Here is a 15367-nt window from a genome sequence, read left to right as displayed (position 1 = left end):
AAAGTATTCTCTTCAGTCTTGATCTCTGTTCGAAAAGCGTATCAATCATTCGGATCTCTCTTTCTCTCTCTCTCTCTTTCAAAGAACATATTTGAAAAAAGGAAACAAAGATAACGAGACAGAGAACAAAATTTAGAACCGACGTAATGTCGAAAGTGATGAAAGGAAAAGTCTGTTAAATAGAATATCACATCTTACGTGAAAGCTGGGAGAATATCAATACAAATTGAAACATCAATAACGTATCGAATTTACTTGTTGTAACTCCTGCACATTGATGTATTGGCACATCATTAGTATTGTTGACGTTAAAAAAAATTCTTGATGAATACATGAGAGAAAGATTCAAATATTTCATCGGTATATTCTAGCGGAGGTAGCGGATTTACATATTCAATCTGGCATCACATGTAGCTAAATGACATTTCATAACTAGATTTTCCAGTAACATACTTTGAATCTCCGACGCTATTAACTTCGATGTTAACTGGAGCCAGGGGATCCACCGAGGAATCCCGGGAATCGATTGCGGCTTTAAGGGTGATTTGAAAAAGAGCAAGCAGTCCTCTTTTTAAAGAAGGAGCAAAAAAGAGAATAACAAAAATAAAGTCTACAACAAGACAGAATTTTCAAGGCGAATATTTCTTTTGTTAAAAATCATCTTCACTGTCGCAAAAATATGAAAAAAATACTATTGTTTTAAATCATTATATACTATTGTTTTAAATCATTATATACTATTGTTTTAAATCATTATATACTATTGTTTTAAATCATTATATACTATTGTTTTAAATCATTATACCCTTAATATCGATAATCTTTAATTAGAACGCCAAAAAGAATCCTATATAAATTAAAGACTGAAACGTAATAATTTGCAAAAAAAGGACGTGATAAATTGCGCTACTTTAAATTCCTAGCATTTACTTGGGAAATCAAAACACACAACGACTATCAAAAAAGCTTTGGTTAAAGCGAGAGAATAAAAGCAACGAGAGAATAAATGTAAAGGTAACAAGAAAGAAAGAAGGGGGAAGGGAGAGGAGAAGAGGTAACTGAAGTGATGTTCGTAACAGGAACACGCGAGTAGTGGTTACGGAAAGAGCGGAAAGGATAGATGAATGGATAGAGAGAAGCTAGGAAGGGAGGAAGAGAGACAGAGGGAGGGAGAGAGAGAGAGAGCTGGGAACAGGGTTGACTGGGGTAGAAGAGATCCCTGTAACATCAATATTTCATGTATGCTAACACGCCGGAACTAATAATGCTCCAGCGTGGAAGACCCAAGAATAATATCAGCCGCCACTGTGTAGTCCGCGTTCTCACCGTCCCTTATCCTCGCCTTTCCCTTCTCTCGCCCCTCTATTTCTTTCTTTGTCCCTCGCTTTGCTCTATCGCCTAAAACAGCAGCGTACAGCGCACTAGCGTCCTTTTGCCGCCTTGCCGTGTTAAATTTAATCGAAAATTCGTGTTTCGTTGCGGGGGGGAGCACCGTGTCCGCCTTCCTTACCTCCATGTATAACTCCAATGTCATCGTCCGCAAAGACAGGAGGTGGGGAAGGCGGTAAAGAAAGGTGAGAGCGAAAAGATGAAGCGCTGAGAGAGAGAGAGAGAGAGAGAGAGAGAGAGAGAGAGGAGGCGAGGTAGAAGTGAACGGAATGTGGTAAGTTTGAATACGGCATATGTCTCCTTGTTTCTCCCTCTCTATTTGAAGAGACTGCGAGGAAGAGAAGGAAGGACAGACTGTGAAGAAAGGATGAGGTTTGTAATTGCTGCAACATCTGCGGTCTGCAAGGTGGCATTAATGTTTGCTCCCCTCGCGGTCTCTCTCTCTCTCTCTCTCTCTCTCTCTCTCTCTCTTTCTATTCCCTTTCTGCGTTCCACCCTCCCTTTCCACCCCAATGCTGCCGACTGAAAATCTCTCTCTCCCTTATCGCGTCGCTTCTCTTTTTTTTTCTTCTTTTATCTTTTGGTTACATTTAACCGAGTCCACTTTCATCTCTCTCTTATTTTCTTAAGCAGTTTATTTTTATGTCATCTTCTTTCCTTAACATATCTGTTTGACTTATATTCTCTTTTGGTCCGCCAGCGTCTCTTTTTATATCCATGCTACGCTTGTTACGCAATTTCACCAATAGCTTCCTCCTATTTCGCACAGTACATTTTTTTCTCATATAATTTATTTCATTTCTTTTATCTCTCATCGCGCCCTTCGCTTTTTGTAATGTATTCTTCAAACAATCCAGTGGTCGTGCCTTCCCTCCTATTTACGTTGTCGCTTCTCGTTATTTGTATCGTTGAAAATTAAAGGGCACAAGTGTACACTTAAGATTAAACAGAAGATTTGCTCGCGGGTTTCCTTCGCGCGGAAGGAAACCCTAGCATAAACAGCCCCTTATTTGCTCGTAGTGACTTGCGACAATCTGTCGTTGAGAATACCTAAACATAGCGCGCACTGCATCTTAACTTTCCGTATAAGACGGTATAATGCTATTCATGTGACGCAGCACGAGAGGGTACGTTTACTTGTAAATGTTACAATGTGAAACGGTGTATGACATAAAAAAAAGATGTTTACAATTCTCGCACATGCATCTGCTACATCACGTCAAAGGGATTAAAAGATACTTAAAAAATTTTTTGTGCAACGAAATATTACATGGCTACGTCACTTGTGACGATTCTAGTACGACATTGTACAATTGCATCTTTTATAGACCCTTACATCATCGTTTATTCTCGCCTCACATTAGCTCGATTTCCTGATGGCAAATTACATAAGCGACCGTACACGGCCTACGGTAATAAGTCACTTCGAGGTTCCGATGGGAAACAGAGCAAGTATTGTCGCGGTATCATGACATCTCCCGGAGCACATATGCCCTTAGGTGTCGCTTAATTCCCCGGGGCGGCGTTACCCGCCTGTAATTCTGGGAGAGCATGTATAGCGATTGGTTTAGCCGCGTGCCTTCGTACGATTAACACGTTCTCCATTCTATCGTACGTAACGTGTAGCATCGAGAATAGAGGAACGAGGGTAAAAACGCAATTTGGTCAATTAATTTTTTTTCCATTCTTTCGACTAAATAAAATAAAATTAAATGAAAATAGATGAAATTTGCCTGCAAATGTATATTTCAGGAGCTTTATCGGAAAAGAGTTCAGTATCGCGGAGCCAACGATAAACGCGAGGTAAACGTATTTTCTTGAAACGTCAGTAAAGGAAATTGTCGAGGAATTCAATGAGGTCCTGCCCGTTGCGTGTCGAGTTCGGCGAAATTATTTATGACGTGAATTAACATCGTAAAGAGACGCGTTAATTACAAGTACAACACGCCGTGGCAATATTGCGCGCCGCGTGACACGTATAAGTTTAGATCTCAGCGTGCGCGCGACCTTAGACCGCTGTTAATTTTCTTGGGGAACAAGTTAGCCAGGCAACCGCACCTCAGGGACACAAGTAGCATTGACTTTGTCGCGCGCCCCAATATCGGCCGACATCAGCTCGCCCGAGGAGTAAACGCATACACGTGGATCGTTTAATATTTACGGAATACGGAATGCGAACTAAATACGCACACAGTTTTAATAACAATAATAATATTTAAATAAATATACAGGGTGTCCCAAACCACCCGTACACCCCTTTTAAAATAAATGGCTTTTACTCAAAAATCGCGAACAATTTTTAAGTAAATCGGACACGCTCTATCAAATGGTGATATTTTCAACTTTTTATTCCGACCGGAAATACACCATCCGGATCGAAAGTTGAATTTTTTTAGAGGAACATAGTACTTTTTATTACAGATTCGAATTGTACGTGAAAAAATAAGAAACTTTTGTATCAAACGTTTTTTCTGAAAGTGCCTCTGTCAATCTTAAAATTGACTTTGAAAGTAACTGTGATGAACTTTCAATAATTAATATTTCTATTATTATTACAAAAATCGTTACATGGAATAGGATTTCTTTATTTAATTTACTGCGCTCTACCTCCTCACAAGTGCGTGAGCTCATGCTCAGGGACACCCTGTATATATATATATATATATATATATATATATATATATATATATATATAATTTATTTTATGAAATTATATAATTATAGAAATTAAGTTATTAAATAGTTTTATAGAAATAATAATAGGTCAAGGTCTTGGGGAAACTAAATGAAATATGTGATTTTGATTTAAGATTTTTATCACATATAATTAGATTTCTCTACTATACAGGGTGGACCAATAACTCTGTCCACCTGGTGTATTTCAGGTGGACAGAGTTATTAGTCCACCCTATATAAAGTTGATAAAATGGAAAAAACGTAAGCTCGAATGAATGCTACAGAAATTTCTAAAATAAAAAGTATAATTTGTGAAAATAATAAAAGAATTATAATAATTAAATTGTTAATTGAAGATCCAGAAGATCCTAAAAGAGTTAAGAGTAAATGTCCAGCTATTATATTTGCTGTTAAACGGATAGCTAATGTTAAAGGACGAACAATGGAGCGAAAAATACGTTAAACATTGCGCTGACCCGTTTTCGAATCCGCTAGTCGAAAAACCAATGACAATAACCGTCAAACTTAAACTTTTAAGAATTCTTATTTGCAGTTTATTTGATTTGCAATTATCTTCTCTTTCCTCCTAAAATAGAAAATGGCAAAAGCACGGGAAATATCCACTCGTCTTATATTTAATATAAGAGATTTTATCTTTTTGATTAATTAGACTAGACGTTCTCGTATAAATGCAATTGATAATTTTTTCAAAGCTGATATTTTATCTTGCCCTATGCTAAATTGTACCGGACATATATGCATAATGCACCTTTCAACATTTCAACATATATGTATAATAATGTCTGATACAGAAATATCGATGTATCGGGGAATTAAATTCTTACAGACTATAACTTTCTTTTTTTCTTATTTTAAATATTTCAAAGTACTTTGAAAAAGAGGGGATAGTGATACACGTGGACATAATGACACACGTGAATGTTTCATCGCAGTTTTACATGCGACGCGCGAATTTAGGTCACAGCGTCTGAAAGCGTTTATCAATATTTTTGTATCTTTTTTTATACTGTAATTCGCGCACATTCAAAAGCATCAGATTCTTATATCAATTTATACATATAGACGTTCAATGATGCCTTGATTACGTTTTAAATAAATACAATACAATTTATTTAATGATACTAAAAATTTTAATTTTATCAAGGCCAGAAGGAATCAACTACGTGTAAAAATTCTAATGCAAGTTACATATAAATTTCATTGATATTTATGTTTTTATTTTAACTGTGTATTTTTTGATAAGAGAAGGAATACTAAATTTGACATGTTTTTTTAAACTGATATATATATATATACGTTATTTCTCAGCAAGGTAAAGCTACACCAGGATTTTAATATAAACTTACTCTGCTTATTGAGTTTACTCATCAGAAGCACGTAGCTTGTACATTCGTTGCCTCGCTTATATGCTAAATCGGCTTGTATCGAGAGAATTATTCGTCTGAAAATTTTTTTCTGTAACTCCTTCGACAAATCATATAATCTAAAGTAGTAATTATTGTACATATTACGTTAATTTACACATGTAAATTTTTAAATTTATTTCATATTTATTTTCATCATTTTCATCATATTTCTCTAGCTTTCAATGGGTATCACGATTTTAAAGGCAGTTTCTTTGATTTTCTTGCATTTTTTAAAAGAGACCAAACATTTGAAATAACATGAAAAAATTGCGATGCAAACTTTCAAGTATAAATATCCACAATAAAATAAATTTTCATATTAAACATTCAGTTAGAAATTAAACTTGAAAAACAGAGCGGTACGTCGGTTCTAATATTTATTCCTCTTCTCCCCTGATCTTTTCCCACTCTTGAAAATTGATCGTCAAACAATTGTCACGACTATCTCCACGACAAAATTCCGAGTTGCCGTGCAGATAACACTCTCCCGCGAGCTTACACGCGCGCGTTTGTGCTCTCGCATATATACGTCCGGCTCCCTAAATACGTCGTCACCCACGCATAGAAACAGCCGCCCACGTTGCGATAGAGATTCTCGCATATAGGAAACTATAGAACTGGCCCTTCCCTCCGGGCAGGCAGCAGCGTAATACGTATAGCGCATGATACACACTGTCACTGCTAATGTTTAGCCGAGATTTGCATACGTCTGTCTAGCCTATCCATTGCGTCGCCGTACAACGGTGTCTCACCTCGTTGTCCGAGGGTGTATCCGGCCGGTGGTGGCGACCTTACGTACTATCAGCTACCCAGTATTATGCACACATGGACATGTGCATACATGGTGGGCGCAAGCGCCATACACCGTCATGATCGCCCATTACCTTGCCCGAAATAGGCTATCGTGCCAAGATCGTGTTCCTCGACCTCGCCTTGCCCAAACTAGCTTGCATTGCTCTGCCTCAGGGGTTGTGAACTTACAAATCTAATCAGGGGGGAGGGAGAGGGAGGAAACGAAGACACAAAGCGGTATTCACGAGCAGCTCTTTGTTGCGCGGATATTTCGAAATTAAGCCGTAAGCGCAGGTTGTGCCGCTCCTGCTATTTCCTGTTCCTCGTGTTTAACGCACTTGCGTCTGTCGCTGGAACTTTAGTCAATTTACCGCACGCACATGCACAGACACACAGCTTTTAAATCATGGAAATTGATGATAAAGATCGATTTTATTCGTAATTATTTCTGTATTTATAATTATTATTTTTCCACAAAATATTCTTATGTTTAGAGATATAAATATACCAAGATTAAAAATATATATGCAAAGACACATATCAATTGTTTAGCCGATGAAATAAAATGTATTTGATCGTCAAAAAAGATTTTTATTAGATATTAATAAAATATATATTTTTTTATATTTTATATAATTTATATTTTAAACATCACTTGCTAAGATTTTGTAATATTTATTTATTCATGTCTCTCTCAATCCGCTAGATATAATACAGGGCAAAAACGGCGTATAACACAAAGACGACATGTACACGTGATGTATATATGTTCTAGATACATAAAGTCTGAGTGTGTAATTTTATCAAAATATACTCGTCGTGCGAATTCTATTTCGTTACAAGAATGTAATCCGAACTGGCGGGCCAGCGACACACAAGCGTGTGTCGTGACACGGATAGAATCTACTTGGTGCGGTATAAGGGAATTGTGTTTACTCAGTTTGCATACTAGTTAACGCGTTTGCCACCCACTTTATGCGTAACAGGCTCGTAAACATCTTCAGTCGAAAGGACTACTCGTCGCGCATCCCTTTGTCCGCGGTTCTGCTGGCTATGCGAATCACACAATCCCCTCTTTTGCTCCTTTCGTTCTCTCTCCCAGATGCCGTCCCTTCTGTCTCGACCTGATTTCACGCCCTGTCGTCTCGAGGCGAGATTCAATTTTTAATTCATTTCCGTAACATCCGGGAAACACAAATTGCCGTTAATGTACAGTAAACTTTTCAACTAAGATATTTTTATTGAGGCTACTCTTGTATTTCAATGTTAATGTTACGCCGACATAATTCTTGCAACCTTTTTTCTATATCGATAATATTTCTCATCTTTCGTATTTTTTTTTTTTTTTAAGGTACCAAGTTCCAGTCGAACCTTAACGAAATCGGAAGATCGGAGCAAAAGTCGTCCGAGTCGGATAGAAAAAGAAATTACAATGGTTGGCCTCCTGATAAGGGTAAGTTTGATATTTATTTATTTTTTTTCGTAATAAATTTGATAAATTTCCCAAAGAGATCATATTCATGCAAAAGCACATTTCTTTTCTGACACTAACATTCTTTGAGAGAAACGTCAGTATAAAAAAAAAATATTTCGTTATAGCAACGCGCGTCATACATTCGATTTAATGCAACCAATTAAGCGATACCAGATACGGAACACGTGCCGAACAATAAACGACGAGGGGGATGAATCCAGCTCTCGGCAACGGACAAGCTTCACACGAGGAGACAAAACGCGAGTTTTCCTCTCGGAAGATGCGGTTTATCTGGCATTTCGCGGCTTCGCCACGGCATTTAAACGGCTGCGTTTCTGAGCACGGGTCCACAGGCCAGGTGTAGCACCTTTCATAATTCCGCCGAGCCTTCGGCATTATCGGATAATTCTTTTCTACACTCGCATTTTTTCCCTCCGTCTTCTCTTCTTTCCTCCCGTTCCTTCTTCGGTAATTCAATCGTCGTTCGTTCCCCCATGCCGGTCTCTCAATATCTCGCTCGACCGCGGTTACTTTTAAAAAGAATTTGCATAATGGCGCAGTGTGAAAATCCGGGGACGATCGCGATAGTCTCGTAGAAGTAGGTAATTTCGCATGGAAAAAAAAACGGAAGCGTAACTGAGGGAAACTGCGTTGCAAATCTCCACATGTAAGCGTCTTTGCATATAAAGACTGGTACGAGAAATAACGAATGTTATGCGGGGGAGGACTCGCGGAAAATTTTGTTTCCAAGTAAAACGCTAACAAGAGGAGAGGACTACTCGACGAGAAGGAGCTTGGTCTTAATTCCGTTATATAAAGTCGCAAGCTGAGGTTGATACTCAGACAATTGCGATGAATTCGATATCCGATACTGGAAAAAGATACGAGAGATTGCACGCGTCATGCACATCTTATCATATATCGCTTTTTCGTTTTATATACAGGGTGAGCCATTTTAATTAACGCACGCAATTATTTCGGAAACAAAGCATTTTAGAGAAAAATGTTTCAGACAAAAGTTTTATGGTTTCGAGGGGGCCATAAGATGGTATCATTGGTTTGACACTGAAGAGTCATTTGAAGGTCACGTGAAGGCCACTTCAATTTTTTTAAATGGAACACCCTATATATTTTTGCACACTCTTGTAGCTTATCTCGACAGCTTTCCAAAACACTATAATTAAGTACCTTTTCGTTAAGTACTTTTTGAGTTATGAGACTTGAAATAATTTCTTAATTTTACATAAACCGTAAAATATCTTGTAAAATATTCATTTTTCGATTATCTTACCTTAATAGTTTTACGTACAAAATAATGAGAGGAATCAATTGGTCTAAAGAAAACACATAGTTGTTTTGAAGAAAAAATATGTAATTTGCAATTAACAATTCCATATTTTTTCTTAAAAACAACTATGTGTTTCCTTTACACCAATTGATTCCTCTCATTATTTTGTACGTAAAAGTATTAAGGTAAGATAATCGAAAAATGAATATTTTACAAGATATTTTACGGTTTATATAAAATTAAGAAATTATTTCAAGCCTCATAACTCAAAAAGTACTTAACGAAAAGGTACTTAATTATAGTGTTTTGGAAAGCTCTCGAGATAAGCTACAAGAGTGTGCAAAAATATGTAGGGTGTTCCATTTAAAATAATTGAAGTGACCTTCACGTGACCTTCAAATGACTCGTCAGTGTCAAACCAATGATAGCGTCTTATGGCCCCCTCGAAACCATAAACCTTTTGTCTGAAACATTTTTCTCTAAAATGCTTTGTTTCCGAAATAATTGCGTGCGTTAATTAAAATGACTCACCCTGTATATATATATATATATATATATATATTTATATATAAAATAGAGAGACAGAGAGACATTTAATTTTCTCATAGAAATATAGATTCGCTAAAATTATATACCAGTTTAAATTTCTAGTTAGAAATCTAATATGACAAAACGTCATTTTTTGTGTGCAATAATGAGATATAAATATCGATCATAAATACATAACGCGCGCTATTCCTCTCGCAGAGTTAAAGGGAAAGAGTGGAATAGGATGAGAAATCGAGAACTGAGGGAAAGTAAGATCGCTACAAAAGTAGCGAAGCGAAGAATTCTCTCGGGGCAGCACAGCAGGGGCCGGATAAAAGAAAGGGGAGTCGAGGCAAGTTACTGCTTGCGCGAGCCTTTGGATGAGACTCGAGAAGACGAAGAAAGGGCCATTGGAAGAGGGTGGATGAAGGGAACGACGGGACGGAAGGGGTGATCCGGAGGCGGCGGCCCACCGGGTTGTTTCTGATTCGTAATTAGAGATGAGTGAGGCCGGGAAAAGGCCGGAGAATATATTTCTCTCCAAGCGAGTAATAGCTAACGGTACGCAGCAAGCCAACCGGAAGAATAACTGACTTCCCATTTTTCCCGATTTTTTTTTCTCTTCTCCCTTTGCGTCTATCCTTCTTCCACCCTCCCTGTATCTACTTGGCTCGGTCTGTCGGCCATCGGCACCTTTTCCCCTTCTCCCTCTCTCCTTCGCTTCCCTGTCTCTATTTCCTCGCCTTATCCTCTCGGAGGGAAAGGGATTCTTTCGTGGCAAGCTTCGTGCAACGGGGTAACGACAGATTCTCGTCGAGAAGTCCTTGATTGTGCATTGACCTCTCGAGGCTGCCGATGGCGAGAGAACCCTCCTCTTTTTTATTCGCGTGTTGTCTCGTGGCAACGAGGGCGAATATATCCCGGTGTTATAGTTCCTTTTGAGATGTTAGAATCTCTCAAAATATAGACGCATTTTCAAATATGTGATAAGGTTTAATTTTTTAATTAAAAAGAGACGAGATATAAAAGTAATTTTTTACGTAAATTTATTGATGTCATATTATTAATGCAAAGATTTATTAGTAATAAAAACGAAATCTAGTAATAGAATAGTAATAAAAACGAAATCTAGTGATAGAAACGACATCGATTCTTGAAATAGAGCATTTTATAGATGTAACGTAGCATCTAATATTTATTATCTTAAGCAAACTATCCACTAACCATATCTAATATTTTAAGCAAACTATTGATTTTTATAAATATATTTGACAAATGCGCATAATTTAGAAACGATATTTCTACAAAAAATTTTTTCAATGTGCTTTTTGTCCTAAATAGTGAAATTTTGTCTAATTCCAGATTCAGCAACGGGCGTGACGACGACCGTGACGCTACTACTAATTACTCTGGCTGTAATGATAATTCGATAAACAAAATCCAAGTTCTCGTCGTTGATACGCGATAGGTGTTGATTCTCCTTAATTAAGGGACTCGATTAAAAAATAAAGAAAAAAAATTTAAATTTAAACGATATACGAAGGACCGACACACAACATACATTCATACGCATGCACACACACACACACACACACACAAATATAACTACACACGAGTGACACAAAGACTGACCGAGATAGTTCGTATTAAATGACGGAGAATAATTTACGCGCGTGCCAAGTTAGTGTAGCGACAAAGTTCAAGAGTGGCCAAGAATTGAAGAAGCACGAATCTCCCCCCCCCAGTCCTCCTCATTGTAAGAATGCGTATGTGTGTACATGTTTGTCTCTGTGTGTGTATGTGTGTGGACTCACAATCAGATGAGGAGCAAAATACGCGGCGATGGGCGGAACAACGAGAAAGAAAAAGGGATGATATTAACAAAGTGCAACGACTATCGCTTTCAGTGTAATATATTGTATAACGCTGTAATCAATGACGCCAACAACAAATACCAGTGATCCCGTCTCTGCGAGTGTAGTTTGGGCACGTGTAAGAATGTGTCGTTATATTTTTTAACTGCATCATGGAAGAATTTTAGTCGCGCGGTAATCCCAGTATTTCGGAATATCAAAACGAAACCACTCGAGCTTAATATTGGATTAAAGTTTATGACTGAGGAAACGAGCCCCATTCCCGACGGGGGATTTTGGACTATTTTTAAATTTGTATATCCCTTTTCGAAAGAAAAAAAATGGTTTCTTCTCTTTCATTAGTTGGTAATAAGAATTTTCACTTTTATTGACAACATAAGGGAGGATTGCACACTTGAAGATCATTCGTCGTAATGATGCGTATATTTCGAGTGAACAATCGTGCGAATGTAAATCGCGCTTCAAGCAGAGTTTATTTCTGTTGCCATCAAGTTCGACTCGGTTTCAGCTACGATATATGTCTTAAGCATCGACAATTTTTTTTTTTCAGATAAAACGTGAGAGAAATATGGCATTGCGCGAGCGCGTATTATCTCCAGCATCGATTCTCCACTTCTTCCCTCCGCAGACACACCCTTTCTGTTCTATCAAGAGTACATTCCAAATTCTCCGATTCTCCTCCTCGTTCGAGTTCTTGCATCTTTACAGAATCGTGGATCCCATCTGGATACTTGAGATTAAAACGTCAGATTCGGTGCAGAGGAGTTGCTTTCGCTTAAGGAGACAGTCGAAAGAAGCGCGAGAATGACGGAAAGGGGGAAAAGAAAATGGAAAATTTGCGACAGAGGAAGTGGAATGGAATGAAGATATGCTATAACGAGGAATCGAGTCATTCATTGATTACAAGCAATTTTTTTTCGAAACCGCGGATAAAATTGGAAAGATTATTATTAAATTAATAGATTTTTCTTTGTTATCGTTGAAATAAATCGATTCTTTTACGTGTCAAAAAACTCATACTGGATAAAAAAGATTCACGAAATTTGCCTTTTCTATTAATTTATAAATTAGATAGAATATAAATCGAAATTTTATTAGCAATTGTCATAAACACAAATGTGAAACAAGTATAAATTAAATCATATGTTTATTTATTAATTAAATGATGAAACAGGTTTCAGTATATCTTATCACGATGTGACGCTATCGCAGAATAACATGAGAAAAAAGTCAATTTATTATCACGATTTGCATTTCTTGTTTCTGACGTCATTCCAGATGTAATCCCAGATAAGTACAGCGAATGATCTTTAACGTAGCATTAAAAGCTTATCTTTTACTACCTGTCTTTTATTATATTTGCTATTTTTATGTTTGATAAAATAACGTTCTTCTAAGAATCGACTGTCCTCATGACATACAAAACAAATCGAACAAATGTATGCAATTTAGATTCGTTAACATGAAGACTTTGCAGTTAGAAATCTATCGCAAGATTGGAGAATCAATGGGAGATAAAATAATTGCGAGATAAATGAGACTTGTCTCGAAGGTGATCGAATCCCGTTTCATCACGCTGTTACGTCGCGCGATCAATTTGTTTACACGTTAATTGATCAAATTGGGATTTGTTCGTAGACGGTCGCGAGCGGCTGCCATGTCGGTTTTAAGCGGACTTCGAACTACTTAGGAATATCCATTATTCAGCGTACATCTTGTTTAAAGCAACAGGTTCGAGAGTCCCTGCACTCTGCGCGCAAAGGAGTTAATGCCTGCTACGGATTAAAGAAGGGAACGGCTCGACTTAGGGATTACGTAGGACTTACCCTGATGAGGTCTGTAATCGTATCATTCGCGAGACTACCTCTCGGTCTTGTAACCTTTTAAGAGTCATAAGCATGAGAAAATCACGCGCTCACGTCGCAGTTTTCGCGATGCGATGCAATCTGCAAATCCCATCGCGACGAATTCGAATCCCGATCTGCTCAACGCAAACTAATAATTGTTTCCTCGACTGTCAAACGAAATGTCGTATGTGCGTTTATGCGTGCGAACGATTACCCAGCATTAAAAGGTATTCTTTATACGTGCGTTATAAACAGTTCGAATTTGGTAAAACAAAATTATGAAAGTCTAGAAAAGAGCGGTGTAGAAGAAAATATGACGATAGAAATGTTTCGTAGCCTAGATTGCATTTGATAACAATATTTGAATGCATTTTTATATTTAGCATCAAAATGTATGTATAAAAGTGTTATTTAATATTATTGCCATCTCTTTTTCATAGATTTATTCAATTTAATCTTCTTCTAATTGTGTTACGTAATTTTAGAAGGAAAACAAATATGATTACTTTACGATTCTTTCGTGAAAGAAATTGTACTCAATCCGGAGCGTGATGTCATTTATAGGCACGGCCGATTATGGATGATTTTTAAACATTCTATTCTAATCAGTCATAGAATTGTATACACGCACATACACACGTATGCATCAATATGAACACGGTATATTTTATAATTCTGCGCGAGACTCAAATATTCTCAAATGAAAAATCAGAGTTTAATATTTCAAAAAGTTTCATTTCTATAAAAAAATCGGAGATTAAGCAGCAAAATAAAAATTAGTCGGTCGTGCCTAAAAAGACTCGAAAGATGTCATCCATCGAAAATCGATCACTGCCGTTAACCCACAGAGCTCGCACAGCACAGTATATGTATGTACGTGTGTGTATACGCGTGTATGTGATCGTGCACGTTGTAAAGCAACGGTGATTACTTGTGCGTAACATGCGTAATGCCATTTTCCGTTAGCGTCGTACAGACGCGACATATTTTCTTCCCTATTCCAGATCTCGACTGAATCATGAATCTAAAACGCGTTAGGAAATTCACAAAGCTTACCGCGAATCATCCCCTTGATTGAAAGCCCCTGATTGGAAGAAATCAACTGAAATTGTGAAGTAATTTTCGAAAGTACCCTAAAAAAGATACTTCTACAACAACCATCACAGACAATGGCTTATAATTAAATTCACAAATTGGCTAAGGGAAAATGGCGACGCGAATTATTCGAATTATCGGTCTAAGGGTGCTCGAATGTTGACTCGTCTCATCGACGAGTCCTGTAAATATACAAGTATACAAATGATAAGGATTATACGTAGAGTAAGCTTCGCAGACTGCGGTAAATAGTGTGCGACGTGTCGGCGTGTGCCGACGTGTCGTTAATCCGTTTTTCCGTTTTTCGCAATTTCCGCTTTTCAGTTCATTCGTACGCCGTCGTTCCCCGCACGGAGAAATTTCCCGCGCAGAAGGGTAAAATCTTAGCGAGTGATATTTTGACCTTAATGAGTAATATACGGATCGACGTGAAAAATTCGCCGTCTCAGCGTTGTAAGCGCGCGACGAGACATATTAAACGCGAAGGTATATATGTATACATAACGCAAATTATAAATATGAAAATACAAATATATATATATATACATACATATATATATATATATATATATATATATATATATGTATATATATATACAGGGTGTCAGGGCAATCTCTTCCCAAAAAAAATCTCTTGTAGCTTACTTCGAGAGCTTTTCAAAACATTATTAATAAAAAAAGTATTTTTTCATCGAGTACTTTTCGAGTTATGAGGCTTGAAATAATTTCTTAATTTTTACATAAACCATAAAATATATATCTAGTAAAATATTCATTTTTCGATTATCTTATTTTAATACTTTTATGTACAAAATAATGAGATCGATCAATTGGTGTAAAGAAAACACATAATTGTTTCGAAAAAAAAATATTTAATTGTTAATTGCAAATTACATATTTTTTCTTCGAAACAATTATGTGTTTTCTTTGCACCAATTGATTCCTCTCATTATTTTGTACATAAAAGTATTAAGGTA

General features: G+C 37.1%; 1 protein-coding gene and 1 long non-coding RNA gene across 7 annotated transcripts in view; one reads left to right on the top strand and one right to left on the bottom strand.

Moving 5' to 3' along the window:
- Positions 1–13743, top strand: part of LOC145969289 (lachesin) — a 218899-nt gene extending 205156 nt beyond the window's left edge. For 3 of the 4 annotated variants that reach the window (XM_083095303.1, XM_083095302.1, XM_083095300.1), the window contains 2 exons: positions 7636–7737; positions 10937–13743. In XM_083095303.1, the coding sequence (XP_082951429.1) occupies positions 7636–7737; positions 10937–11007 (173 nt within the window). In that variant the 3' untranslated portion in view covers positions 11008–13743. The remainder of the gene's footprint in view (positions 1–7635; positions 7738–10936) is intronic. The other variant, XM_083095301.1, reaches the window with a different exon arrangement.
- LOC145969294 (uncharacterized) overlaps positions 1–15367 on the bottom strand; it is a 229029-nt gene that overhangs the window by 181433 nt on the left and 32229 nt on the right. The gene's annotated exons all lie outside the window — the stretch shown is intronic.

The sequence above is a fragment of the Camponotus vicinus genome, unplaced genomic scaffold (genome assembly GCF_025532165.1).
Source record: "Camponotus vicinus isolate PSW18456_S1 unplaced genomic scaffold, iyCamVici1.0 SCAF_3, whole genome shotgun sequence".
Classification (NCBI taxonomy): Eukaryota; Metazoa; Arthropoda; class Insecta; order Hymenoptera; family Formicidae; genus Camponotus; species Camponotus vicinus.
The sequence above is the reverse complement of the archived record's forward strand: the minus strand, read 5'-3'. Positions and strand labels throughout refer to the sequence as shown.